General features: G+C 40.3%; 1 protein-coding gene across 2 annotated transcripts in view; it reads right to left on the bottom strand.

Annotated features, from left to right (window-relative positions):
• Positions 1 to 264: 264 nt before the first annotated feature.
• Positions 265 to 26,366, bottom strand: part of FBXW11 (F-box and WD repeat domain containing 11) — a 44,602-nt gene continuing 18,500 nt past the window's right edge. For both annotated transcript variants that reach the window (XM_069970315.1, XM_069970324.1), the window contains 11 exons: positions 25,313 to 25,538; positions 20,221 to 20,407; positions 20,057 to 20,147; positions 19,254 to 19,391; positions 18,566 to 18,684; positions 16,060 to 16,309; positions 14,075 to 14,193; positions 10,114 to 10,224; positions 6,323 to 6,401; positions 5,529 to 5,717; positions 265 to 3,059 (listed from right to left, as the gene is read on the bottom strand). In XM_069970315.1, coding sequence (XP_069826416.1) covers positions 5,556 to 5,717; positions 6,323 to 6,401; positions 10,114 to 10,224; positions 14,075 to 14,193; positions 16,060 to 16,309; positions 18,566 to 18,684; positions 19,254 to 19,391; positions 20,057 to 20,147; positions 20,221 to 20,407; positions 25,313 to 25,538 — 1,482 coding nt within the window. In that variant the 3' untranslated portion in view covers positions 265 to 3,059; positions 5,529 to 5,555. The remainder of the gene's footprint in view (positions 3,060 to 5,528; positions 5,718 to 6,322; positions 6,402 to 10,113; positions 10,225 to 14,074; positions 14,194 to 16,059; positions 16,310 to 18,565; positions 18,685 to 19,253; positions 19,392 to 20,056; positions 20,148 to 20,220; positions 20,408 to 25,312; positions 25,539 to 26,366) is intronic.

The following is a 26,366-nucleotide window of genomic DNA, read 5'->3' as shown; positions in this document are numbered from 1 at the left end:
TGGTGCTTCTAAAATAGTCGGTCGCGCACCGCTATTCCACGCAGCGATGCGCGGTCGGCGCCCGACTATTTTAGGTTGGAACCTAAATGAACATTCAGACAATGACACGATCATTGGCTGATTGTCGTCTCTATTCCACGGAGCGATGGAATAGGCCCCTAAGACTACACAGGATTTGGTTGTAGTCGGCTACCATAAAGAGGTGTACAATCTATAGGGACCATCCTTTTCTGTCACATTACACATTCATAACTGAAGGCTTACTACTATCAGCAGTTTTTTTTTTTTATTAAGCACATTCCACAGTACAAAGCTTTTGATAAACAATATATTTACAGTTTCAATAAGCTATTCATACACATATGCTCAAATAAAGGATAAACACAGAACTAAAAAGTTTCCCAGTGCTTCTAATTAAATAGGATTCATGTACATATGTCCAGTAATTGTTAGCAAAATAATGTCAAGAGCGCAGCCAGAAAGTTAGTGTATTTCAGAGTTTCTATAAAGGGACAATATTTCACCTGCAAGTTACACTAAATAGAATTACAAAATATTGTTTTTAAACAACATGTTTTAAGGATGGGGGGGGGGGGGGGGGGGGGCGTGACGGGGTGGATGACTTCTTCCATACAAGCTTTATACACATTCTTAAATGAGCGGTAATTCTGGGTAAATAGAATAAGCAACTTTTGCTCAATACTAAGAAATTTACACAAATATAGGGTTGACAGGGCAAAAGAGCCATCACTGTTAGCAAGGCTGTTACTAATGTCTTCAAATGTAAAGGAACAGTTACAGGATTTCATTATATGGCTAAGCAGGAAAACACACAAAAACAGTTACCTAAATAGCTACATTTTAAGCATATGTTGCTTTAAGGTGTTGGAAAAATAAGTAATTTGGTTCTTAGCCAGTAAGAAAGAAAATAAAAATATGTTGATCTTAAAATGTAGCCCCACTTCAGCTATTAGAGGCTGGGCTATGTAACACCCTCTAAGGAAATCTTGTTATCAACTTGTATATTTTACAAATGGAGTTTCGTTTTGTCAATGACCTCAAATAGAGGGGGTGGGGTGGGGGGCACTGGCAAAAAAAACACACACACATACCACAGATGTCCCATACTGCCTTCCTTGTTTAGTCTGTTCAGGTAGCTGATTTTATACACATCTATAAATGGAATTCTATTAGCTTAACACCCAGTGACTTAATGCTCTGGTTCTGGACACTTTTTGTTATTAGAGGTTTATTAGGCAGCACCCAAGTAACTGGTTAAGGCTATTGTTCCAAAGCAGGGCTTCACTTTAAAGACTGTTCCATATGAAAATATGTAAAATTAAAAAGGAACTGTTTCAACGGGATTCCCTATAAATTAGTTCTCTAATTCACTAGACATTTCTGGTGTATTCAGTGTGAAAAGACTCAACCTACCATAATTTCCATGTAACAGTTGAGAGCCCATCATTCAAAATATAAATGGCAGACAGTATTGTAGACTTTAATGTTAGGCAAACAGAAGTACTGACTGAACTTTCAAACACTGAACAAAGCTGTTAACAGATTTGTGCTTATATACATCGTGTGACCGACAGGAATCATACTGTGCACATTTGTTCCATGACAACTACAGTACATCTCGTGTGTGATTTCGGACTGCGGAAGTCATGTTGGTTAATAAGATGAAAATTTACAATTTAAATGGCATATTAATATTCTATTCACATTTGCACGTAAACGTATTTTACATTTTAATCAATTATAAAACAGAATTACCAACAAAAAGCCAAGTTATAGTTGAACGTTAACATGTCAAATGTTACAAGATCTAACCTGCCAAAATGCATTTTACAATATAACTGCAACTTAAAAAAAAAAAAGAAAAACCCAAAGGAAAAAAACAAAACAAAAAAAACACATCACATAAGTTACTTTGGCACGAAATTAGCAACAAATTTTAAAATGACGGGGCGTTTAATGTTAAAACCTGTTTTGTTACATCTGAATACTGACTCCAAATATTTTCTTTAAAGTGCACCTGTCAACCAAATCCATCACCGAATTATGCTAAGCAAAAGGACTAGGAATCTTAGAACACTCACTTGGAATGATTATAGCCCTCCTCTGGGGAGTAAGAAAACATTAATTTCCTATCACTGACTTTGTGATGAGCTTGCTCCAACAATAAATTCCTTTTGTACCATAGAAGAAAGATACAAGCAGTAAGAGCTACTTGTGACATGTAGGTATTTATTAGAGCGATGGATTTGAAATCTCTGATGTAGGAACTGAATATCCAACGTCATATTGTAGGAGAAAAACATGGCCGTGTAACAGTCCAGAAATGTAGAAAAGATTTGTTGACTAATAATTTTCCAGTTTACGTAACAAATTGAACTTTCAGAATTCAATACTTCTAACACTTGTGCTCTGTGTCCCAACAACAGGGCACCCCATTTTCCTTCTGCTAGTGTTGCATGGCTAATCCTTTGAGCTCGGTTGTGTCGATGAAAAACGTGTAAGGAGGAAAAAAAAGATGCTACAAAAGCAAACAAGTAGCTGTCATCAATGAAACACAAAGATTGATGTACGTGAGTGAAAAAAATATTCCAACAGAGCAACAATTGGCATATACAGTTACATTTCCTACCACATACATGCTAAACAAAGTATTTTCTGTGTTCAAAGTTGAAAAGAAATGAAGCACAAAGAACATTTGGATATGTTTGGCACCCAAAAACTATTGGGAAACATTCTCCTTCAGAGTCACTAAGTGCAAAAAAAATGAGGTTGCATCCTTTTGTACTTATTCCCCTCAGCAAATGTTCAGTTCTTATATAAAATTTACACTTTCAGCTTTGGATTCTAGATGCAAATTATGGAACAGAACTTCAATGTGCATCTCTTGAAGTGGCTTGTAACTTCATAGTAATAAGAACGAGAGACAATATAAGTTAAACTTGACTTGTAAGTGGCACCAGTAACAATTTCAAATTACTAGTACATGAGCTTCTCGCAGTATCCACATATCCAGTACAGTAGTTCAGTATAGCTAATCCCTAGAAAAGAAGACGTTATGCAATAATTAGTTACTATACATACAGCATTCATATATCATGCCAGCATAGAATAAACGTGTGAAACGGGTATAGAGGGTTAAAAAAAAAAAAAAAAAAAAAAAAAAAAAAAAGATATTGGACGTAAAGACCTTTGCAGGCTCATAGTAATGTTAAAATACTTCATATTCAGTTGGCAGCATAGTACTGTGAATAGGGCCTTAAAAAGTACCATGTCACCTCCTTTATTAACCTCTCAACCCACCATAAGATACCAGTACATGGTGGAGCCATTAAGGGTGTATGGAGCAAGCTTTGGCACAACCTGGCAGGCCTCTGCTGAACTAACTTCATGCTGTGAATCAATAGAGAAGGTGGGCAACACTGATATAGACTAATGTAATGGGGTGCTACTCATGCTTTATGGACATGATTAGAAACCAAAAGCATATAATAAACAAGTGCACACCAGACATCTGAATGTAAAATACTGTTATTAAAACGGCTAAGAGAGAAATACACAAAATAGGAGACACTGCAACATTCAAAAAGTTATAGATATGCCTCACTGTAAAAAGTATAATGCACTTACATTGTAATTCGAGCCCCCCAAAAGGTAAGGCTATAGAGAAAAATACTACAAGTAACCTGTAATCCCAAATATAACACAAAATCGTGCACATACAACCTGCGATTGTAGAAGGCTGGTATAGCAGTGAGAGCAGTGGGTGTTCACACAATCACAGGTTGTATGTGCATGATTTTTTTGTATGGCTTTTTGATGTAAATGTAATACACATTTGTCTGATTTATTCACTCTGCAGTCACAATAAAAACTAGTTTATTAAGATCTATTTCTGGTGTGCGCAGCTTGTTTCTAGATTTGTGTGTTCAGCTGCACTCGTGGGCCCTATACAACTAGTAAGGTTGTGCCCACCTATGATTGTGGTTTACATTCATGTGCATGTGAGTTATGTGTGCGCGCTGGGGCATAAAGTTTGTGATAATGAGGTCGCCACTGTGAGTGGATGAGTGGATCAGCAGGAAGGAGCACTAGTGAAGGGCTTGTATCCACCACTAAATGGGTAGACGTCATGATGTGATAGTATTATTTTACCCTTGTAGTGTGAGATTTATATATACACATACACCTTGAGTGTGAGTATATGTATTGTATTCACACATACATACGGGTCTTACTGTAAGAATGTGCAGTGCCTGAGCCATGTCATGAGAAGAATAGAGCTGTCACACTAACATTCTGTCAACCTAGTCCCCACCCATCATTAGAATGAGACCACCTTACAGAAAACATCTTCCACCTACAGCAGCAGTAAAGTGATAATAGTTTCCCATGCTATTAAGGAGATTGTACCTCTTCCTAATAAGTATTAAAAACAAAACCCTTATCTGACAGAAGTTTCCAATTAAGCAAATGTAAATGCACTTTGTCAGTGGTATAGAGAGAAGGATTGGTCTCTCAAGCCCATATGTTGCCCTGACAGCCCAGGGCCTGTACAAGGCCTCTATGACTGCTGTGGCTGACCTACTGCTACAGTCTGCCATATGTTATATGTTACATATAACATATGTTATAATCTAGAGACCCTTAACACAGGGTGAGCAAGTGTTCATAAAAAGCATAATCCTGCTGTTTACACTCATTTAATAAGCCTTCACATGGTGCAATGACTGCTGGATCGTTCATGTGGGCATTTAATTTCATCCCTGTTAGTCGCACATCCCCCATGTACACAGAGTGATGTAAAGCCAACAATGATAATTTTAATGCCTGCATTGTGCCTTCTTGTGTTTGTCGGTTGATCACTAGCCTATTTACACACGCTAAATATTAAGAACGAGTGTTCCTATCAGTTTTCAACTGATAATCAGCTTGTATAAATTACATGCTTTAGATGACATTACACGCTTTTAGACAGAACCAAGCAGTGTTTGTTGACCCTGGAAGGGAATCAAACTGCTGTCTGATCCAAACACAACAGTGCTCAAAGCAGCAGTATATGAATAGAGAAACAATACTAAGTAACTCAACTCACAACAATATCTGTCATAGATGCCATGTGAGAATTCAACTTTCGCATTTCTTATTCTTAGGGTACGTTCACACTTACCGGATCCGCAGCTGATTTTCATTTCATTAAAAAAAACCTCAGTACAGCATCAAATCTGCACCATCAAATCTGCTGCAGATCTGTACCTGTAGGTGTGAACGCACCCTTATACAGGATCTGCAGCAGATTTAAATCTGCAGCAGATCTGCAACAGATCAGCAGCAGATTTGATGGCCCAGAATTGATTTGCTTTGAATCTGCAGCTTCAAATCTGCGCCATCAAATCTGCTGCAGATCCTGTACGTGTGAACGCACCCTCAACAAGTAATAAGATGGTATCATGTCTGGCATTTTACACCATTCTTTTCCTATTCACATTAATTGTTAAATCTAAAATTACCTGGTAAGGAAATAAAAGTGCATGATGCTATCTGGAGATGTAGGTATATGTCCTAGATGGAGAGCGGGTTTCATTTGGAGCATTTGTAGGAACATTTAAAAAATCCCAGATCAAAATCGTATCATCATGGGAGCTGCTAATGATTTGGAATTCATCAAACTGAAGCCGAAACACACGTCCTGAATGTTCCTAAAAGGGGATTAAAGAGTCGTTTATCAACTGTGTGACATATATAAAAACATGCAATATGCAGCAAATATTAAATCTGAGCTCAGTATATAAAATCTACTGGAATATGGAGATCATGTAGTCAAAATAGAGGAAGATCTGCAATACATCAGTCTAGGTTTAGGCTATGTTCCAACACAGTACTTTTGCTCAGTATTTTGCAACCAAAACCAGAAGTGGATAGAACACACAAAAAGACTATGGGGAGATTTATCAAACATGGTGTAAAGTGAAACTGGAAAATGAAAGGTGGAATCTGATTGGTTGCTAGGGGCAACTGAGGCAGTTTCACTTTACACCATGTTTGATAAATCTCTCCCCATGTTCACATACTGTTAAAATTTAGTGGATGTCCGTCATTTAACAGCATATAACTGCTGTTGTGTTAAAATAATGGCAATGGCACAGTACCGATTCAGGTTTCTTTGTTCTGTAGTTTCTTTTTTTCCTAATATATTAGCCTCTGGTATGTCTGTATTAATGTCTAAAGACGCAGCACTGTTACCCACTTTAATCATGATAAACTACCTTGCGCTGGAAAATTCTTTACAGTCATTCATACTTACCACCAAAGTACGCAAACATAAGGTGCTGGCAGGTGCTCGTGGATCTAAGGCAGCTTGCAGATCCCAAACCTTTATTTTTCTAGAAAAAGGCAACAGAAAACACAATATAACTGGAAGAAATAATCATTTATCACAGTCGTTATGGAAAACGTTTTTAGGTTTTGTCTTTAACCCCTAGGCGACCTAGGACGTACCGGTACGTCCTGGAAGTCTGTCCCCAGACGACCCTGGACGTACCGATACGTCCTGAGCTTCATAGCAGCCGGCACCTCACCGTTGATGACACGCTGCAGCGATCGCGCTGCAGCGTGACATTAACTCCTTAAACGCTGCGTTTAAGTGTAGGTGACAGGGGGAGTCCCTGTAATTTACCAATTGGGACCCCCGCAGTCACACTGCGGTTGAAACGGACCACCGCAGGTCTCTCACCTGCCTCCGTGCGGTCCGATCGACGCTCTGGTCACTGAGCCAGCACAGGCAGGCTCAATGAGCAGAGCGCCGATAACACTGATCAATGATATGCCTATGGCATAGCAATGATCAGTGTGTTAAATGAAAGTAATCAGTGTACAAGTCGCCCAAATGGACTTAAAATGTGTGGAAAAAAAAAAGAAGTTAAAAATCACTAACACACTACCCCAAAACCCCTCCCCCAATAAAAGTTTAAATTTATATAAATAAAACATAAAAATAAATAAACATATAATATACCGTAGCGTGCGTTATTGTCTGATTAAAATCATTGTGTACGGTGAACGGCGTAGATGGAAAGAGGGAAAAAAGTGCGCGGATTACCGATTTTAATGTTACATTATATATAAAAAAAATTAATAAAAGTAATGAAAACGTCCGATCTTCACAAATATGGTATTAATAAAAACTAGAGATCATGGCGGAAAAAATGACACCCCATACAGCCCCGTAGGTAAAAAAAATAAAACTGTTATAAGCGTCACAATAGTCCCATTTTATTAATATTTATTTGCCAAAAAAAAAAAAAGGATTTCATAAAAAATATATATATATAACATTAGAGAATCTGTGTAACCTGCATATGGTTGTGATCGGGCTGACCTATAGAATAATAGTGGTATCATGTCGCTGTTACCATATAGTGCATTACGTAGACACAGGAACCCCCCAAACGTTACCATATTGCATTCTTTTTTACAATTTCACCCATTTATATCCTTATAAATAATATATTTGGGATTCCGTCATACATGTTATGGTAAAATGAAGACACCATTACAAAGTACAACTATTCCTGTAACAAATAAGCCATTACATGGCCTTGTGGATAGAAAACTGAAAGTGCTGGAGCTCTTAGAAGGGGAGGAGGGAAAAACGGAAACACTAAGATCAAAATTTGCTTGGTCCACTGGGTCATTTTGGGCCTGGTCCTCAAAGGGTTAAACACAAACTACCCACAGAAGTTACACGGGCAGTGTAAGCGAGCGCTGATCTGCTCACTTGATGATCGTGCAGCAAGGGATAGTCAGAGCTGTCTAAGCATATTCCCTTGCTGTGTATATAGCAAATAAAGTTATACTTGCCTCTTAACACTAACATGATGTCCTCCTGGCTTTTCCCTGCCACCTCTGCATTGACAGGCGGCTCAGATAACCATTGACCAAGGCAGGACAATTCCATGGCCACTGATTGGTTAAGCAGCTTGTCACTGCATAGATGGGTTCAGAAGTGTCAGTGGTGGCTGTGGAGAGCGGGGAAAAGCCAGAAGGACACCTGTGAACCTGAAGTATAATAATTATTTCCATTATACTTCCATGAGCTATCATTACATATAGCCACGTCCAACCGGCAGACGATGATTTTTATAGGGCTAGTCCAGGCTCAAAAAAACATGGCTGCCATCTTCAAGAAACAGCACATTTTCTGTCCTCAGTTGGTGTGTGGTTTTGCAGCTCAGTACCATTGAGGTATATGGAGCTGAATTGTAATACCAAACAACTCGAGGACACAAGTGGTGCTGTTTTTGCAAGTAAGTAGCTGCTTTTTAATCCTGGAAAAGCTCTTACATGTCAGATACTGATTCAGCAGCTAATCGATCCGTGTTATTGGGCCCTCAGTGAAGTATTTGACCAATGCTCCATACAAACTCCTCTGCTACTAACAATGGTAGTCCTAGTCATAAGAAAATGGGGACTTGCAATATCTTTTTTACTAAAATGTTTAAAAAGGGTTTATTCATGTTGAAGCTATTACCAAAACATGGCTGTACTGGTTTTATACATCTGTGAAAATAAGTAAAATGTACCCTAACAATACTAACCTTTGTTGGAGTAACTAATTGTATAGGTAACCTGTCTCACCTACTTTGGTATTGCCCAATTATTGGTAAATTCTGGAGAGATGTATTTGAACTACTATCAAAAATTGTCAAACGAAATGTGTCTTATAACCCTCAACTAGTATTGCTTATGATAGATATTTTGTCTATACCAATAAATGAGAGATTTATAACGTGTAAACTACTAGTTATAGCTAAATTAGTTCTCACTAGATACTGGAGAACTACTACATGTCCTTCTATAGAGGAAGTAAAAAATAGTTTGAAACTGTGTTATTCCTACGAAGAATACATAGCAATTGGTTCTAACTCCTCTACCAAATTTTATAAAATTTGGGATCTTTGGAGGAATTTTTATGAAACACAATTTAACACCACGTTATCACCTCCATTAGTAGTATGATATAGTCCTTGACTGTCTCATTCCCCTCTCATTTATACTATCTCGAATAGTTTAATATCTTACAGATACAAAATTTTGAATCTTACACATTCCACGCAGATCTGTTAGTTTAATCCTAATCTTACTCTGATCTTGATCAGAGATCATCTGCTCTATTTTCTTTCTTTTTTTCTGTTAGTTTGTTAGTAGTTTAGTTATTTTCTTCTTGTTGAGGTGTGAGTGTTTGTGTGTATATTGATTAGTGATGAACGAATAGTAAAATATTCGAATATTCGTACGAATATCTCCTGAATATTCGTTTGAATATTCGATCTCATTAAAGTCAATGGGAACAAGTATTCGATTATAAAAAAAAAAAAACATCTATTCGACCACTTGGAGATAAAAAACGGAAGCTGGGGGATTTTAACGCTTATCGAATATTTATCGAATATTCGGCGAACTATTCTATAATATTCGATAGATCGAATACCTTACTATTCGATCGAATATCTATTCGATCGAACAGTATTCGCTTATCACTAATATTGATATCTTTTTCTGGAAACATGTTGTTTCCTGTGTGTTTTTGGAAATCAACCATTACCTACATTTACCTTATTGTCTTTATGCTTTGTTTAAAAAATTTCTTTAAAATTTAATAAAAATATTGTACCAAGAAAATGGGGACTTAAAGTAAAATCAGTCAGATGCACGTCATGTTCCAAACTGCTGACACTGCTAGACCAACATTAGGACTGGGTGACAAACATAAAATGCAAAAATACTTTTATTCTTCAGTGCAAAGAGTCAAAGAGCTGTCTCTAAGCTCTTGACCTACTGCAAGCTGTAGTACTTCTTTGCTCTCCCTCCCATCACTGATCCTACTTGACTGTCAATGAGGGCTCAGTTTCCAGCAGTGGGGCCCTAAGAAATCTCCCATCTTGGTAAGTAGTATTTGTGGAAAAATCCCTCTAAAACAGGAGTAAATAATTACCTTCTTAAACAGGGAGAAAAATACAACCACTATAAAAAGTATCCTATGTCAATATAAGGTTTTCTTACTCTACATACACCTCTATACATTGAGATACATACCCATCATATGCTCCACTGACAATCCTTTTGTTGTCAAATCTTATACAGCGCACAAGTTCTTCGTGGCCTTCTAAAACCCGTAAACATGCTCCACATTCTATATCCCATAATCTGTTAAAAAATATAAATAAATAAATACAGATTCCATTCTTTGATAATAAAGAAGTAATTTGACAGATATAGGAGGAAAATAAATGATCTATTTATAGTCTTACTTATCTTTAAAGGGGTTGTTCACCAAATTTTTTTTCTTTCAAATCAACTGGTGCCATTAAGTGCCAGAGATTTGTAATTCCCTTCTATTAAAAAAATCTTAAGTCTTCCAGTACTTATCAGCTGCTGTGTGTCCTGCAGGAAGTGGTGTTTTCTTTCCTGTCTGACACAGTGCTCTCTGTTGCCTCCTCTGTCCATGTCAGGAACTGTCCAGAGCAGCAGCAAATCCCCATAAAAAACCTCTCCTGCTCTCCAGACTGGAAATAATACAACTTGCCTGCTGGGCATACAACAGCTGATAAGTACTGGGAAGGCTTGAGATTTTTTAATAGAAGTAAATTACAAATCTCTGGCACTTTATGGCAGCAGTTGATTTGAAAGAAAAATTTTTTGGGTGTACAACCCCTTTAAGTGTATTTATCACAGGGATGCAACAGGTGGGCACATGCACAGATTTTGGTGTGGGTCAGACTTTGTTATTCCATAGAATAGGAAGCTGATCACTGGGGGTCCGACAGATGGGGGACACAATCATACCACAATCAATAGAGCACTCAATAACCCTGCGTGGGCACGGCAACACCAACCACTTCTGTGAGCTGAACTCATAGAAAATGAATAGGGCGTGGGCCAACAGGTATGCACCATTCATTGCGGGGTAATGAGTCCGCTACCATGGGACTGTGGGGGTCAGTGCAATCCAATTTGCACAACAGTAATCTGAATTATCCATAGTAAGAGATTCTCTTTTTTTTTTTTAAATTCTCAATTTTATTAAATTTTCCAAACATTTAACATAAATAAAAAAAAGAAAAACAGCAGTGTAAACCACACCCGTTAGGGTGGAACAATACTTTAGAGAAAAAGAACCCGATTAAACCATGACAACAAAAGCACCTGATATTTATGGTAATAAAGAGGCAATTTACACCACACAGCACCCTATAGGGGAGAGCTTGCACTGGTGAGAGAAAGCCTGGGGCACACAACTACCCAGGCGGGGACCAAAAAGGGGACCACTAGAGTAGTAGGCAAAGTTAAGGAAGGGAGAGAAAGAAGAAAGAATAAGAGGGAGAGGGTGGGGGGGGGGGGGGGGGGGAGGACAGGTAGGGCCGCTCTTCACTGAGCCAGAAGGGTCCGGTACTCATCCGTCTCGGTGAATTGGTCCCAGTAGAACCACGTCCGAAAAAACTTTGCGTTATGTCCGTGCAGCTGAGCTGTAAGGTCTTCCATATGTTTGGTGTCCTCAACTTTACGAATCCACATTGCTATACTGGGAGGATCAGGACGGCGCCAAAGGGCCGGGATACAGGCTCGTGCAGCGTTAATCAGGTGTCGGAGGACAGAGCGTCGGTAGGATTTGAGAGGGATGTCCGCAATATGCAAGAGAAAAAGCGCCGGGGAAAAGGGGAGCTTGCGATCTGCGAAAGTAGAGGAGATACGCCACACCTCCTTCCAGAAAGGTACCAGTACGGGGCAACTCCAGAAGGTGTGTACGAGAGTGCCTTCCTCGCCGCAGTTTCTCCAGCACAGTGGCGGAACGTCCGGGAACAACCGGTGGAGTAGAGTGGGAACCCGATACCACCGGGAGAGTAGTTTGTAGTCTGCCTCTTGGAGGCGCGAAGAGATGGAACTGGAGTGGGTACCGGTAAGAACCCTGTCGACCTGTCGACCCAAGCAGAGGGTTTCAAAGTGTGTGGAGGGGCGAGCGAAACCAGAAGGGTTCGGTAGCGAGCAGAGGAAATGGTTGTTGCAGTGCCCTCCAGAACCCTAAGGGAGCTGGGTCCAAGAGGTCTCGTAGGTCAGTAAGGGATCGCCATGCCGAGCCATGAAGGAAAGTAGTGGCTCGGAAGGAGCCAGCTCGCAACCAGGTTCGGAAGACCGAGTCCTCCAAGCTGATCGGAAAGGCAGGGTTGCCCAAAATGGGAAACAGGGGGGAGGGGGGAGGGGCCAGGAAGCCAGTGGAAAGGTGCTTATGACATCTTCAGTGTGGAAACAATAGTGGGATGAGAGCTGGCAAAACGCGCAGAGGCTGGGATCCACGGAGCTGCCAATAGTGGGATTGGGGAAATCGTCATTTCCAGGCCAACCCACAATTTAGTGGGGGCGTGGCGATGCCAATCGAGTACCCGAATAAGGTGCGCAGCTACATAGTATTGATAAAGATTGGGAAGAGCCAGACCACCTTTTGCTTTCGGACGGTATAAGATTGATTTAGCGAGACGAGGTTGCTTGTGTGCCCAAATAAATTTAGTGAGGAATGTAGACAGTTGCCGGAAGTAGGATAGGGGGACCGCAACTGGAAGGGCTTGAAAAAGATATAGCAAGCGCGGCAAGACATTCATTTTGAAGATCGCGCAACGTCCAAACCAGTAAGAGATTCTCTTAACCCTTAGACGACCCAGGGCGTATAGTTACGCCATGGAAGTCTGTCCCCAGACGACCTGGGGCGTAACTGTACGCCCTGGGTGTTTCTCCCGCTATGAAGCTTGCTCCGGAGCGGAGCGCGATTCATAGCAGGTGGGGGCCAGCTGCAATCAGCAGCCGGGACCTCACCAGTAATGACACGCTGCAGCGATCGCGCTGCCGCGTGTCATTAACTCGTTAAACGCCGCGATCGCGGCGTTTAAGTGTGACAGGGGGAGTCCCCTGTCACTTACCAATCGGGACCCCCGCAGTGTGACTGCGGGGGTCCCGATCGGTAAAACGGACTGCCGGAGGTCTCTCATCTGCCTCCGTGCGGTCCGATCGGCGATCTGCTGCACTAAGCCTGCACAGGCTGGCTCAATGAGCAGATCGCCGATAACACTGATCAATGCTATGCCTATGGCATAGCAATGATCAGTGTAAAAATGGATGTAAAATGGATGTAAAAGTCCCCCAAAGGGACTTCAAATGTGTAAAAAAAAAAAAAAAAAGTTATAAACACTAACACACAACCCCAAAGCCCCTCCCCCAATCACCCCCCTTTCCCATTATATAAATAAAACATATAAAAATAAACAAATAAACACATAATATACCGTAGCGTGCGTAATTGTCCGATTAAAATATAACAAGCGTAATTGCGAACGGTAAACGGCGTACACGAAAAGAGGGAAAAAAGTGCACGGATTACAGATTTTATGTTACATTATATATATATATAAATATATATATATATATATATATATATATATATATATATATATATATATATATATATATATATATATATATAAAATAATAAAAAGTGATCAAAACGCCCGATCTTCACAAATATGGTATTAATAAAAACTAGAGATCATGGCGGAAAAAATGACACCCCATACAGCCCCGTAGGTGAAAAAATAAAACAGTTATAAGCGTCACAATAGTCCCATTTTATTTATAATTAATTGCCAAAAAAAAGGATTTCGTTTAAAAAAAATATATAACATTAGAGAATCTGTGTAACCTGCATATAGTTGTGTTCGGGCTGACCTATAGAATAATTGTATTTAATAATTGGAATTCCATCATACATGTTATGGTAAAATGAATGAGGCCATTACAAAGTACAACTATTCCTGTAACAAATAAGCCCTTACATGGCCTTGTAGATAAAAAACTGAGAGTGCTGGAGCTCTTAGAAGGGGAGGAGGGAAAAACGGAAACACTAAGATCAAAATTTGCGCGGTCCACTGGGTCATTTTGGGCCTGGTCCTCAAAGGGTTAATGTAATAACAAAAAAACAAAACAAAACAAAACACAGTTTAATGCAATTTACCTGATTGTGTTGTCCGAAGAGCCACTTACAACTAAACGATCCCGATACTGTAGACAAGCAATGCCCCGTTTGTGCCCATTTAGAGTGCGAACAAACTCACAAGTACTAGTGCTCCAAACCTAAAAAATACAGAAGTGGTAAGACTCTAAAGTAAAGCAAATATCACACTTAACCCTCTTTCTTTAGAGGCACAGCAAACTTAGAAGCATAAAAAAAAACACATAAAACAATTAAAATTACCTACAAAATCCACTAAGCATCTTTCAATTAAAGCAGGAGCAAAAACTCTATACATTTCACCTATAAAGACCACAAGATCCTAAGAAATAGCAGACATGGCACGCACACACAGCTGCAGCCATAGAGCACTGAGGAAAAACACACAATCTTCTTCCAGAGAGAAAACACCACACTGAGGAGAGAGGTTACAGCTATACTACTTACGTCTTCTACGCCTCTATACTACACAGGATATCTTCATATTACACTGCTGCTCATATACCGACATCCAGCATCCAGGAAGAGAACAGCACAGATATTCCCCCCCCCCCCCCCCCCCACACACACAATGGACTCCTCCAGCTTAGAAACAAACTGCCAAATAGTGACAACCTTTCCATGACCACCCTTTTGCAAGAGGGCCAGTGTCCTATCAGAATGTTGCTCATAATAAATATATATATATATATATATATATATATATATATATATATATATATATATATATATATATATATATATATAAAAAATATATATGAGCAAAACTTGTAAAAATTCATATCAAAACGTAATTGTACATTTTTTAAAGGATTTTTTTTTTTTTAAAGCTGGATTCGGTACATTTTTTTCCAACTCAGACTCAAGCCAAAGCTAGCTCCGACTCAGACCCTGACTCCACAGCCCTAGTTAGAGTAGAGCAGCAACAACATATTACACTTCTGATTACATCAGCCCAGTCTTAGTGATCAGGTTAAAGTGACTCTGTACCCACAATCTGTCCCCCCAAACCACTTGTACCTTCAGATAGCGGCTTTTAATCCAAGACTTGTCCTGGGGTCCGTTTAGCAGATGATTAAGTTATTCTCCTAAAAACAACTTTTAATCCGGCAGCGCTGTGTCTAACGGCCGGGGCTGACATTTGTATATGCATTAGGCTGGCACCACCTCTCCGTCCTTTCTTCCCACCCTCCTCATTATTAGGAATGATCTAGGAACATTTACTGCTGTTTGAGCTTCGCACAGGTGTATTAACGATCCAGCCCATGTTCATTATGCACACAGGTGGGGAATAGGAAGCAATCTGCCTCGAGCATTCCTATTGATGAGGAGGGTGGGGAGGAAGGACGGAGAGGTGGTGCCAGCCTAATGCATATACAAATGTAAGCCCCGGCCGTTAGACACAGCGCTGCAGGCTTAAAAGTTGTTTTTAGGACAATAACTGCATCCCCTGCCGAACGGACCACAGGACAGGTCTTGGATTAAAAGCAGCTATCTGAAGGTACAAGAGGTTTGGGGGGGGGGGGGGGGGTGTCAGATTGTGGGTACAGAGTCGCTTTAATGAATATGCTCGTCAGATATGGCTAAAGAGGAGCGAACCCAAATGTGCAATATTACTGGTAGTTGCCTGGAAAACATGTCAATTCTTTGAGCGGAGAGTGACGGAAGTGGAGGCACATGAGCCCTTCCATAGAGACACTGTAACACTGACAAGAGGCGGGACTGAAACAGGTGGGATGTTGGAGATCCGCTGCGGAATTCCACAGATTTTGCTCAGTGTGAACATACCCTAAGGCTGCATTAGTCTAATAGCTAGATTCAAATAAACTTTTGAACAGTTTGAGAACTGACACTGATTTTCATGAATGTAAAATCTACAAAATTATTAGTCCTGATTGGTTTTGTCAACTAAAATGTGACATGTGAGCAGCTCCATGCTGCATACACACAGACAACTCTCTGAAGTTTCCAAAGCATATTTCACTCACCTTAATTGTCCTATCACCAGAAGCTGAAACAATATATTTGTCGTCAAAGTCCACAACATTAACTGCTGCACGGTGACCAACCAGAACACGCCGCAGTGTGATATCTGTGGGAGATGCCATATCCCACACTGCAATGGAACGGTCCTTAGAACAGGTAACCATTAAGCCGTTGCAGAATCGAAGGTGAAGGACTGCTTCATTGTGATGAATGAGCGTGTTTAGCACCTCTCCACTATTGACATCCCAAACTCTGCAAAAGAACAATCCTATTGTTACAGCAAAAGTTGGAAACATCACAAAAAAACAGTTAAAGCCTAATAAATAGTAACTATTCTGCAACCTCTGCTATTTTATCTTACAAACAATTTGTATGCAGCAAGCTAAACACTGCCAATGAGCATACATACAACACTGCAAACAGTAGTGGGTGACAACCTTCAATGGTTTTAGCCATGCTTTTTTTCTGTAGATTACAAACATCATAATTTTTTAACCTTTTGAACAATTTCTACATGTATTATTTCTTATGAATTCAAATTAACATAGCTCCTCCTATAAAAAAGGCAACAGTCATATATACCATCGTTGTGTTGCTATATTACTATGGGTAAGTGGCTGGGATGCTGTTATTACTGGTGCTATAATAAGCTTGAGTATTAAAGTAGCCTATAAATATTACAATATTATTTTGGCAGCATTATTTGCTCTAATATGCTCATCGTGCTGCTTTATTACTGGTTCTAATATGGCAGCACAGAGAGGTAATAGTCTGACATTTTTATTTATAGATGAAGCTAACCTGTGGGGGAGGTGTGTGAGGATGAAGGTATGTCTATTATCTTCATCCTCTGTGCCGTTCCCATGCTGTTAGCTGTTAAACCCTCTGCCCGCTAAGCAGATAGGACCACTGGGGGCGGCTGGCCAGGGTTATGCCCTCCGACAGCCTGCCCTGTTTAGGAAACATCAATGGTGGGGTCGGCCAGATCGGTGCTGAGGATGGTAGCCCCACCCGCAGTGCTTACCAAGCAGAGCTAACAGTACAGGAACAATGCAGAGGATGAAGGTAACAGACATACCTTCATCTTCAGCACCACCTTCCTACTAGGAAGCCATCAGCAGGTTAGATTCATATAACCTACTGATAGTTCCCCTCTAACCAAAGGATAATTTATGCTGGTACTTTTTATGTGATCATTTCTGGTACTGTTGGGACAAGACTGGTCCTTTTTTATTGGGAAACTACACAGAGAAATGCACACATCCATTTTACTGTACTATATTAACTGCTGTGTAAAACTAAATGTAAAACATAGGCAGTTTGCTACAGGTTTATAAGCAACCCATTAAACACCTTATGACCACTATGGCAAATGTCTAACATCCCCTGTAACCCACACTCTACACTGTTAGCACTGAGGCTTTTTCACCATCACTCTGCAGTGGTCACTGTTAATGTCTGCGCCCTTCTATCTGAAGGTCACCACTCACTACCAAACACTTTGTGACCTGCAAGGAAGCTGGCACTGAACTGGTGAAGAGGATGCCAGTGAGAACTGGGCAGCACATAATACAGTTAGTGTGATATCAGCTAGTAAACCCACCGAGGCTACTGCTCATTGCCAGTGTTTAATGAAACAGATGCGCATAATAGGCAGTGTCTGCTTCTTATGGACCAGGGCTTAAATGGACTTCTCAATCACATGGCAGATTATTAGCATTGCTCAGCCCTACTTCCCTAGCATGAACTACACACTGTAATGGTTCATAAGTGCTTCTGGACAGCTTATCCTACTCTTTGAATTGCCCTTCATGCTAGGGGAAAAGGGCTAAGCAATAAAAGAGGAAATTAGGAGAAAAGTTAACGAATTACCGTGGATATAGAAAATCTACAAAATTTGTCATGTTCTTAAAAAAAAATTCCACCTTTATGATGGGTTCACACATAATAAAAAGTTAAATACACCAGTAAAATGAGGGGGGGAAAAATGTAGTTTTTCCTTAACTGATAATGTGCTACATTAAAGTCTAAGGAAAATTAGCGGTCTATGCTCACAATGTGTGCACAGACAGAAATTTTCTCATCCAAAACAGATCTCCTATAACCTGTGCAATTCTAATAAAAAGCGTGCTGAAATCTTTTAGGGTGAAAAAATAAACCTAAATAATGTGGATGCATCAATCTGCACACCCTTAGACTAATACTTTGAGTTTAAGACAGTACTGATATTTTGTGGGTAGGAGTCTATCAGCATGGCACATCTAGACCTCGAAATCTTTCTCCATTCTTCCTTGCAAACATGCTTCAAAACTGTAACACAATTATAAAGGGTTGTTCACACTTGAAATGAAACGATCTTCTTTGTCCGATTTGTTTGTATGACAAAAACCTGGCATTTTAACAGGGGTGTGTAGTCTTTTATATCCACTGTATTTTTAATTACACATTTTGCTTGTTACGTATATTATTCTATACTTCTAAAAATGGAATGACAATAGCAGATCATACCTGACAGTGGAATCTGAAGAACCAGTAACTATGACTCTTTCATCGTACTGTAAACAAAGGACAGATCCTGTATGTCCTGTTAGGATTTTTAGACACTCCAAGGTTGTTTTGTCCCATATCTGTATAAAACATTTTAAAGTTTGATTATTTAAAAAAACATTTCATAAAGTCCACATTCCCTGAAAGTCTAAGGCAGTGGAGGGGTCAATGTCACCAACTTTGGTGGTCCAGGGTTAAACAGGAGGTTAACAGATCATGATTGCTCAGTGTCAGGTTTAGACCACTGAATCTATCTTCTGCATTGAGTAGTTAAAGGGGTTACCCAGTGCTCCAAAAACCTGGCCCCTTTTGCACCACTCTTGTCTCCAGATTGGGTGGGGTTTGCAAACCCCACCCTTACTAGAGGTGAGAGCGGAGAAAAGCGGCCATGTTTTTGTAGCGCTGAATAACCCCTTTAAGCTCTCGGCTCAGCACTTCATCCCATTTAAGATTTCTCATGTCATGCGATTCCCATTTTTGTGTTTTATGATTGTGCAAACACTCTACATGACATACTACTTACCCATACATACACAACTCTGCCAAAACCAGCATCCCCCACAGCTCTCAAACTACTATACAATGTGTTTCATTTCACATAATGCATCAGTTTAGACCTATTTTAATGAGACATTCAATTTAAACATACTTTAATGGAGTTATCCCGCAGTCCACTGATGATCTTGTCATCGTCATACTGAAGGCAGTAAACTCCTTTACTGTTTTCAGAGCGGCACTGAATTCTCTGCAGATTATGCCTTCCACATCTCCAGTTTGCTTCTATTGTCTAAAATAAATAAATGGCGAGAATGTTTAATTTTAGCAGACACAGGATGAAACATCAATCACAAAAAGCTCCTCCGCATCTCTAATGGTAATGGTGATGCAAGTGAAACAAAAGCTATGGGTCAATGTGACTTAGACAGCAAGAAGTACAGCTATACAATACTCTTTGCAAAGCTGATCAACTACAATGTACTTAAACAGGCACTACCATTTCAATAAACTGTGTATGTCAATAGCACAAGCAAATAAACTATGTATCTTATCAGAAAAAAAAGTCTCTGAAGAGTAGAGAAAAAAAGCACACAAAAGCTTACTGTAAGTATTAGATTTCCCATTACTTGAGTAGGCTGCTCTATAATTTCCCCCAGGCTGCTGTTTGGAAGCAGAGTGTGTGTGTGTTTCAGTGTGTTATATATATGCACGTATACAATGTATTAGAATATTGAATGCAAAGGGTACCCCTATTATAGACATTAAATAAATGTCTGAGATGGGATCCACAACAAAGGGGAACAAAAAATGCAAGCATTTATACCAGGAAACACGTGTCCTTAGATCTTGAAGACCATGTGCAGTGCTTTACTATACGCAATGTAAGAAAGTACTGAAAACTATGACCACCTCAATGATGGTAAAAAAAGAAATTTGAACATAAAGGTTGATTACCTCAATATCTTCAATAATTTTGGGATAAAGTGATCGGTAGAAGGAATTTGGTGGGCCATCAGTAGGTCTGTTTTTAAAAAGATATTGATCCCTGGAAAACAAAAATCAGTTCTTACTACCAGGACCAACGTTTTGAACTGAATGTTGAAGGTCTCCATACTTACCATCCTCTCCTTTCAGATAAACCCTTCCACAATGGATCAGTACGGACCATTCTCTCAATAAGTTTTTTCCAAAGCATGCCTTCTGAAATCACTCTCTGCCATTCTTTACATACAAGTTCTGCTGCACACAGTGATCGGGCATCCAAGTAGGACAGTATGTTTTCTGCAATATGCTCCAAGCCTTGTTCTACAAATGAGGAGGACCAATAAGAAACGTTAAAACGATTTAACAATTTAAGGACCATTAAAAACTCAAAAACAAACCAGATCTCAGATCTAGTAAATTCTCATCAAAACATATAAATATATGGATATAACCTGTGTCTACGCCGCAACATATGTCGGCATATACTGCAATGTACTCTCATCATACCAAAAAGAAATTGTCAGCTGTAACTCAGGGAGACACATGGTATCTGTCATATCTGTCTTTGCGTCCAGGATGCAGACAAATGCTTTTATTCCCTGGTACAAGGAGTCAAAGAGGCTGTTTCAAACTTCTGATCTGCTGTAAGCTGGACTGTCTCCTCTCACCCCCTCCCTGCTCACTGACACCTGAGTTCCAAGCAGGGTGAGGTATGGAAGGGGGAGTGAGGTGGTGTTACAGCTTGCTGCACCTCAGGAGCTTGGGAAAGACTCAATGACTCTTCATACATAGAATAAAAGCATTTTCTACACTCTGGAAGCACAGATGGATATACTGAAGGTAACATGTATCTCCAGTGTCAGCACTTTGCACTGCAGCTGATAGATTCCCTTTAAACCCTTCATGTCCGCCATACGACTATACACATAAGCCGGGTGAATTGAGCAGGATCAGGTGCTGAGCCCATTCTATAGACAGTGAGGGTTGGCTGCTATGTGTAGCATGCATCAGCAGTTCTGAATGTGAATTACAGCTGACAGATTCCCCTATTAGACGGACATAGTCAATGAGTCACTATATCCAACCTACTTTCTGAACATATAGGTTCATTTTGTGGGGCTCAATAGTATGTACCCATCATTTTCAATTTCCCCATCCAACACCTTTGGGAATAATTAGAACAGAGACTGTGAGCCAGGCAACATGAATTAGTGTATGATCTCAGTATAGACTGGCAAAAATCCCCTCACACACAGTACAAAATCTTGTAAAAAGTCTTCCCAGAAGACAAGAAGCCATTATACCTGCAAATGGCAGAACTACTCCATGTTTGCCTAGGAATTTTGAACAGGGTGTCCTAAAGGATTCTATAGGTATACTTGTCGGAGTCGCAAAGTTTGTCCATATAGTATATGTTCTGCCTTTTGTGTGTGTGTCCCTCTTCCAGAGGGCTCATTTTACAGGTAGGCCATTTGTTTCACCAGTACCTCCATAAATTATACATTTGTGGATCTACAGAGCCAGCTAATATGAAAAAAAATAAAAGTTGTTTGTTGAATCCTGCTCCAGAGCAGCCCTGGCAACAGTGTAGGGCACCCCAAGGCCACCCAAACTCTCCCCTTCACCAGCTGCACTGGAGGCGGCAGCAAAACAGATGCTTATATGTACACACTTGAAGCTGCTGGAGTTGTAAAATAAGTAGCATATAGCTGATCGGTGGCTAGCATTTAATGTGTCAGCTGGTTATTCAAGCTGATGAATTGTGTGCAACATCCCCTCCTCCTACGCCCATTATTTTTTCTAATTATTTCTGGAGAAAAGCATCTACTGTTTGCTGCACATTAGCTCTCTAAAACCTAGGAGGATACTATAGCTCTGCCGTGCCCAGGGGTGCTATACGCATGGTATACATGGCTCAGAAAGGAGGAGACTTCTGTAAAGTTATCTGTACAGCATTAAATCAAACCTGTGCCCCTCTTCGTTTTTTGGAAGCTCTGGACTGGATCTTTATCTTTGCCGTGCTCAAGATCAAGTCCAGTGGCAAGCCAGAAAAGAAGAGAGGCAGGGGGAAAGGCACTGCAGGACTAGGGCACAAATGCCCTAGGCCCCGCCTCATTGACACCCACCATGTCGCTGGAATGAAAGTTGATTTCACACCAAATACCGGCCCCAGGAGACAGGCAGACCCCGGGTCCAGACATGATGCGATCATCAAAATAATAATACACACACACACATATATAATAGATATATATATCTATATATCTGCCTAGGCCACTCCAGGACCTTGAAATGCTTCTTACGATGCCACTCTTTCGTTGCCCTGGCGGTGTGCTTTGGATCATTGTCATGTTGAAAGACCCAGCCACGTTTTATCTTCAATGCCCTTGCTGATGGAAGGAGGTTTGCACTCAAAATCTCACGATACATGGCCCCATTCATTCTTTCATGTACCCAGATCAGTCGTCCTGGCCCCTTTGCAGAGGAAACAGCCCCAAAGCATGATGTTTCCACCCCCATGCTTTACAGTAGGTATGGTGTTTGATGGATGCAACTCAGTATTCTTTTTCCTCCCTTGAGTTTCTACCAAACAGTTCCACTTTGGTTTCATCAGACCATAGGACATTCTCCCAATACTCTTCTGGATCATCCAAATGCTCTCTAGCAAACTTCAGACGGGCCCGGACATGTACTGGCTTAAGCAGTGGGACACATCTGGCACTGCAGGATCTGAGTCCCTGGCGGCATAGTGTGTTACAGATGGTAGGCTTTGTTACATTGGTCCCAGCTCTCTGCAGTTCATTGACTAGGTCCCCCCGCGTGGTTGTGGGATTTTTGCTCACCGTTCTTGTGATCATTCTGACCCCACGGGGTGAGATTTTGCGTGAAGCCCCAGATCGAGGGAGATTATCAGTGGTCTTGTATGTCTTCCATTTTCTAATTATTGCTCCAACAGTAGATTTCTTCACTCCAAGCTGGTTGCCTATTGCAGATTCAGTCTTCCCAGCCTGGTGCAGGGCTACAATTTAGTTTCTGGTGTCCTTTGACAGCTCTTTGGTCTTCACCATAGTAGAGTTTGGAGTCTGAGGGTGTGCACAGGTGTCTTTTTATACTGATAAGTTTAAACAGGTGCCATTACTACAGGTAATGAGTGGAGGAAAGAGGAGACTCTTTAGGGTACAAACCCACTTGACGTATTTGCTGCGTGAATCAGTCTTAAAAATAAGCAGGCAAAACGCAGGTTGGCTCTATACGATTGTTCTGCATTAAAATACGCAATTGTGTATTTTTGAAGCGTGAAGCTTGTTGTTAGCAAAGCATCAGTTGTTAACAACCTGTGCGAAAAACGCATGTAGCTTCACGCTTCAAAAATACGCAATTGCGTATTTTAATGCAGAACAATCGTATAAAGCCAACCTGCGTTTTGCCTGCTTATTTTTAAGACTGATTCACGCAGTAAATACGTCAAGTGGGTTTGTACCCTAAAAAGAAGTTACAGGTCTGTGAGCCAGAAATCTTGATTGTTTGTAGGTGACCAAATACTTATTTTCCACCATAATTTGCAAATAAATTCTTACAAAATCAGACTGATTTTCGGGATTTGTTTTCTCATTTTGTCTCTCATAGTTGAGGTCTACATATGATTTAAATTACAGACGCCTCTCATCTTTTTAAGTGGGACAACTTGCACTATTGGTGACTGACTAAATACTTTTTTTCCTCAGTGTGTGTGTATATATATATATATATATATATATATATATATATATATATATATATATATATGTGCCTGCTCAGCCAATTACTAACTGAAGTGGGACAACACAGTAGTCAGTGATTGGCTAAGAAAGCTGTCACTGTCAAGAAGAGTCCGTCTCAAAAGGAGAGGCCAGAGCTTTTAGCAGAGGACCAGGAGAGGTCAAAGGAGGACCACTGGCGTGGTAGGAGAGTATGGGTTGGGTGTTATTTTCTGTGGAGCCTCAGCAATACAGCATAAAAAAAACAAAACAAAACACTGAATGCCCAAAGATGCCTAAATGCCCAAAGATGCCTAAACATCCTTAATAACAGTCAGCTTAACAATCATGTTCTCTATTTGGAGGGAAGGTGACTTTTTGTAGCTCAACAAGATTGATTTTAACGATTCAACTCAAGCTGCAGTGGGCTGTAGGCACGTACATGACCTAACCAAGCAATGTGCCACTGTCATAATAAACCAATCATTCCATCAAATATAATTCATTAACAATTCACGCAGGATGGTTGGTATTGCACAAGACAATTATATAACCGCAACAGTCCACACCGCCCTTTAAATAACACTGTTGGGTGCCAGTGCAGAAGGATTCCTAAATCCCATAGTATATGTAGACAGAAGCACTGCACTTCCAAAAAATTGTATGCTCGTGAAAGAATTTTATTCAGATGAGGATACAAAAGTGCTGGATGAAGGTGGTGCTGTGGATATCACTATCTGGACTTCAGCAAAGCTTTTGATACAGTTCCCCATAAAGAGCCGATAGAGAAGTTGGAGAAAATTGGACTTAATCCCTGGATAGTTCAGTGGATCCAGATCTCTCTCGCATTACACTTGGTCTACAGTATGGCTACATTGGCCTGAGGAAGGTCGGAAGCACGACCGAAACGTCGCCAGTAGTATTACCTTGTTGCATACTTTCTTGTATCTTGATCTGGTTGGATTGTGACACCTTTTTCTCATCTGAATAAAATTCTTACACAAGCATACAATTTTTTAGAAGTGCAGTGCTTCTGTCTACATAGGTAATGCACAAGACAGGTTCCCAGACTTCTCTTACTTTCATATTTTTAATCAATGTAATATCACAAGCTAATGGCATATTTCACAATTTAATACTTCCCCTATTTTGGACGACGCAGAAGACTCCAAGACAATTCAAATACAGTGTTTTTAACTCAACCAACAGAGCGGACAATAGGCAATTGCCCGTCTTCTACATGAATTCTCTTGTAGTGCCCCATTGGCTGAATTCTCATGTAGTGCCGTGTTAGAAACATAGAAGATTGTCAGCAGAAGAGTACCACCTGGTCTATCTAGTCTGCCCTTCTATAAGAAAAATAAATAAATAAAAAATATCTATCTCCAGCTGAGACCATTTCCAAATTTGCAATTAAAATATAACTGCCATTTCTCAGTATTTGTGATCCATATTATTGTGGAACATATCACGGTACATCTCTATTTACCTGGTAACGCTGTAATGAAGTCTCGTTGTAACATGGGCTTCAAGTAAGAATTAATATGTCCATGCTGGTAGTGACACATTCGAGAAATAAGATGTTCAACAAATTCAACCTGATCTGATTCAGACCACTGATCAAAATATTTTATACACATGTCCTTCTCTTTCTCATAATTTCCATCAGATGTGCGCTTTCTGGATACAATCACAGATGATGTTCCATTAGTCATCTGTAAAAGAGAAAAATCAAGTGACACATGTAATGATTCAACATATACTACTAAAGAGATCGGGGTGCCACAGCAACTCCTTTGCACTATCCAGTCCAAACTGTTATGTCATGAATAACTAGCTTAATTTGGATGAATTAACATCCAGAGACCAGGCTGTACACCTTGCTTAGTTAAATGAGAAGTCTGAAGATATTACAAAATTGGGGCAGTGGGGAAAATAACAATCATTGCTTACCTCCAGGCATTCCACCCCCCCGATGACATCCTGACTTAGGGGGACGATGCTGACCCAGCTGATGGTCTGCCTGTTCAGCTAATCAGTGACTACAGCAGTGTCCCATCCCAGTCACTGACTAGACGAGCGCGCAGTCCCTCAACCGGGTCATGACATTGGCTGTGAAAGAGATCCTGAAGTCCGGCAGGGGCCTTGTAGCAGCAATCCAGCACTGCACAGGTACAGGGAGAGGCGAGTAGTGATTGTTTATTATTAGAGATGAGCGAACCTGGAGCATGCTCGAGTCCATCCGAACCCGATCGTTTGGCATTTGATTAGCGGTGGCTGCTGAAGTTGGATAAAGCCCTAAGGCTATTTGGAAAACATGGATATAGTCATTGGCTGTATCCATGTTTTCCAGACAACCTTAAGAGATTTATCCAACTTCAGCAGCCACCACTAATCAAATGCCAAATGATCGGGTTCGGATGGACTTGAGCATGCTTGAGGTTCGCTCATCTCTATTTATTATGTTCCCCCCTGCAGTTTGAAATTATTATTTTTTTAATCGTTGGACTTCTCCTTTAAGATGTACCTTAGAGCATTTTTAA

The sequence above is a fragment of the Dendropsophus ebraccatus genome, chromosome 1 (genome assembly GCF_027789765.1).
Source record: "Dendropsophus ebraccatus isolate aDenEbr1 chromosome 1, aDenEbr1.pat, whole genome shotgun sequence".
NCBI classification, from domain to species: Eukaryota; Metazoa; Chordata; class Amphibia; order Anura; family Hylidae; genus Dendropsophus; species Dendropsophus ebraccatus.
This window is presented reverse-complemented; position numbering and strand designations above follow the sequence as displayed.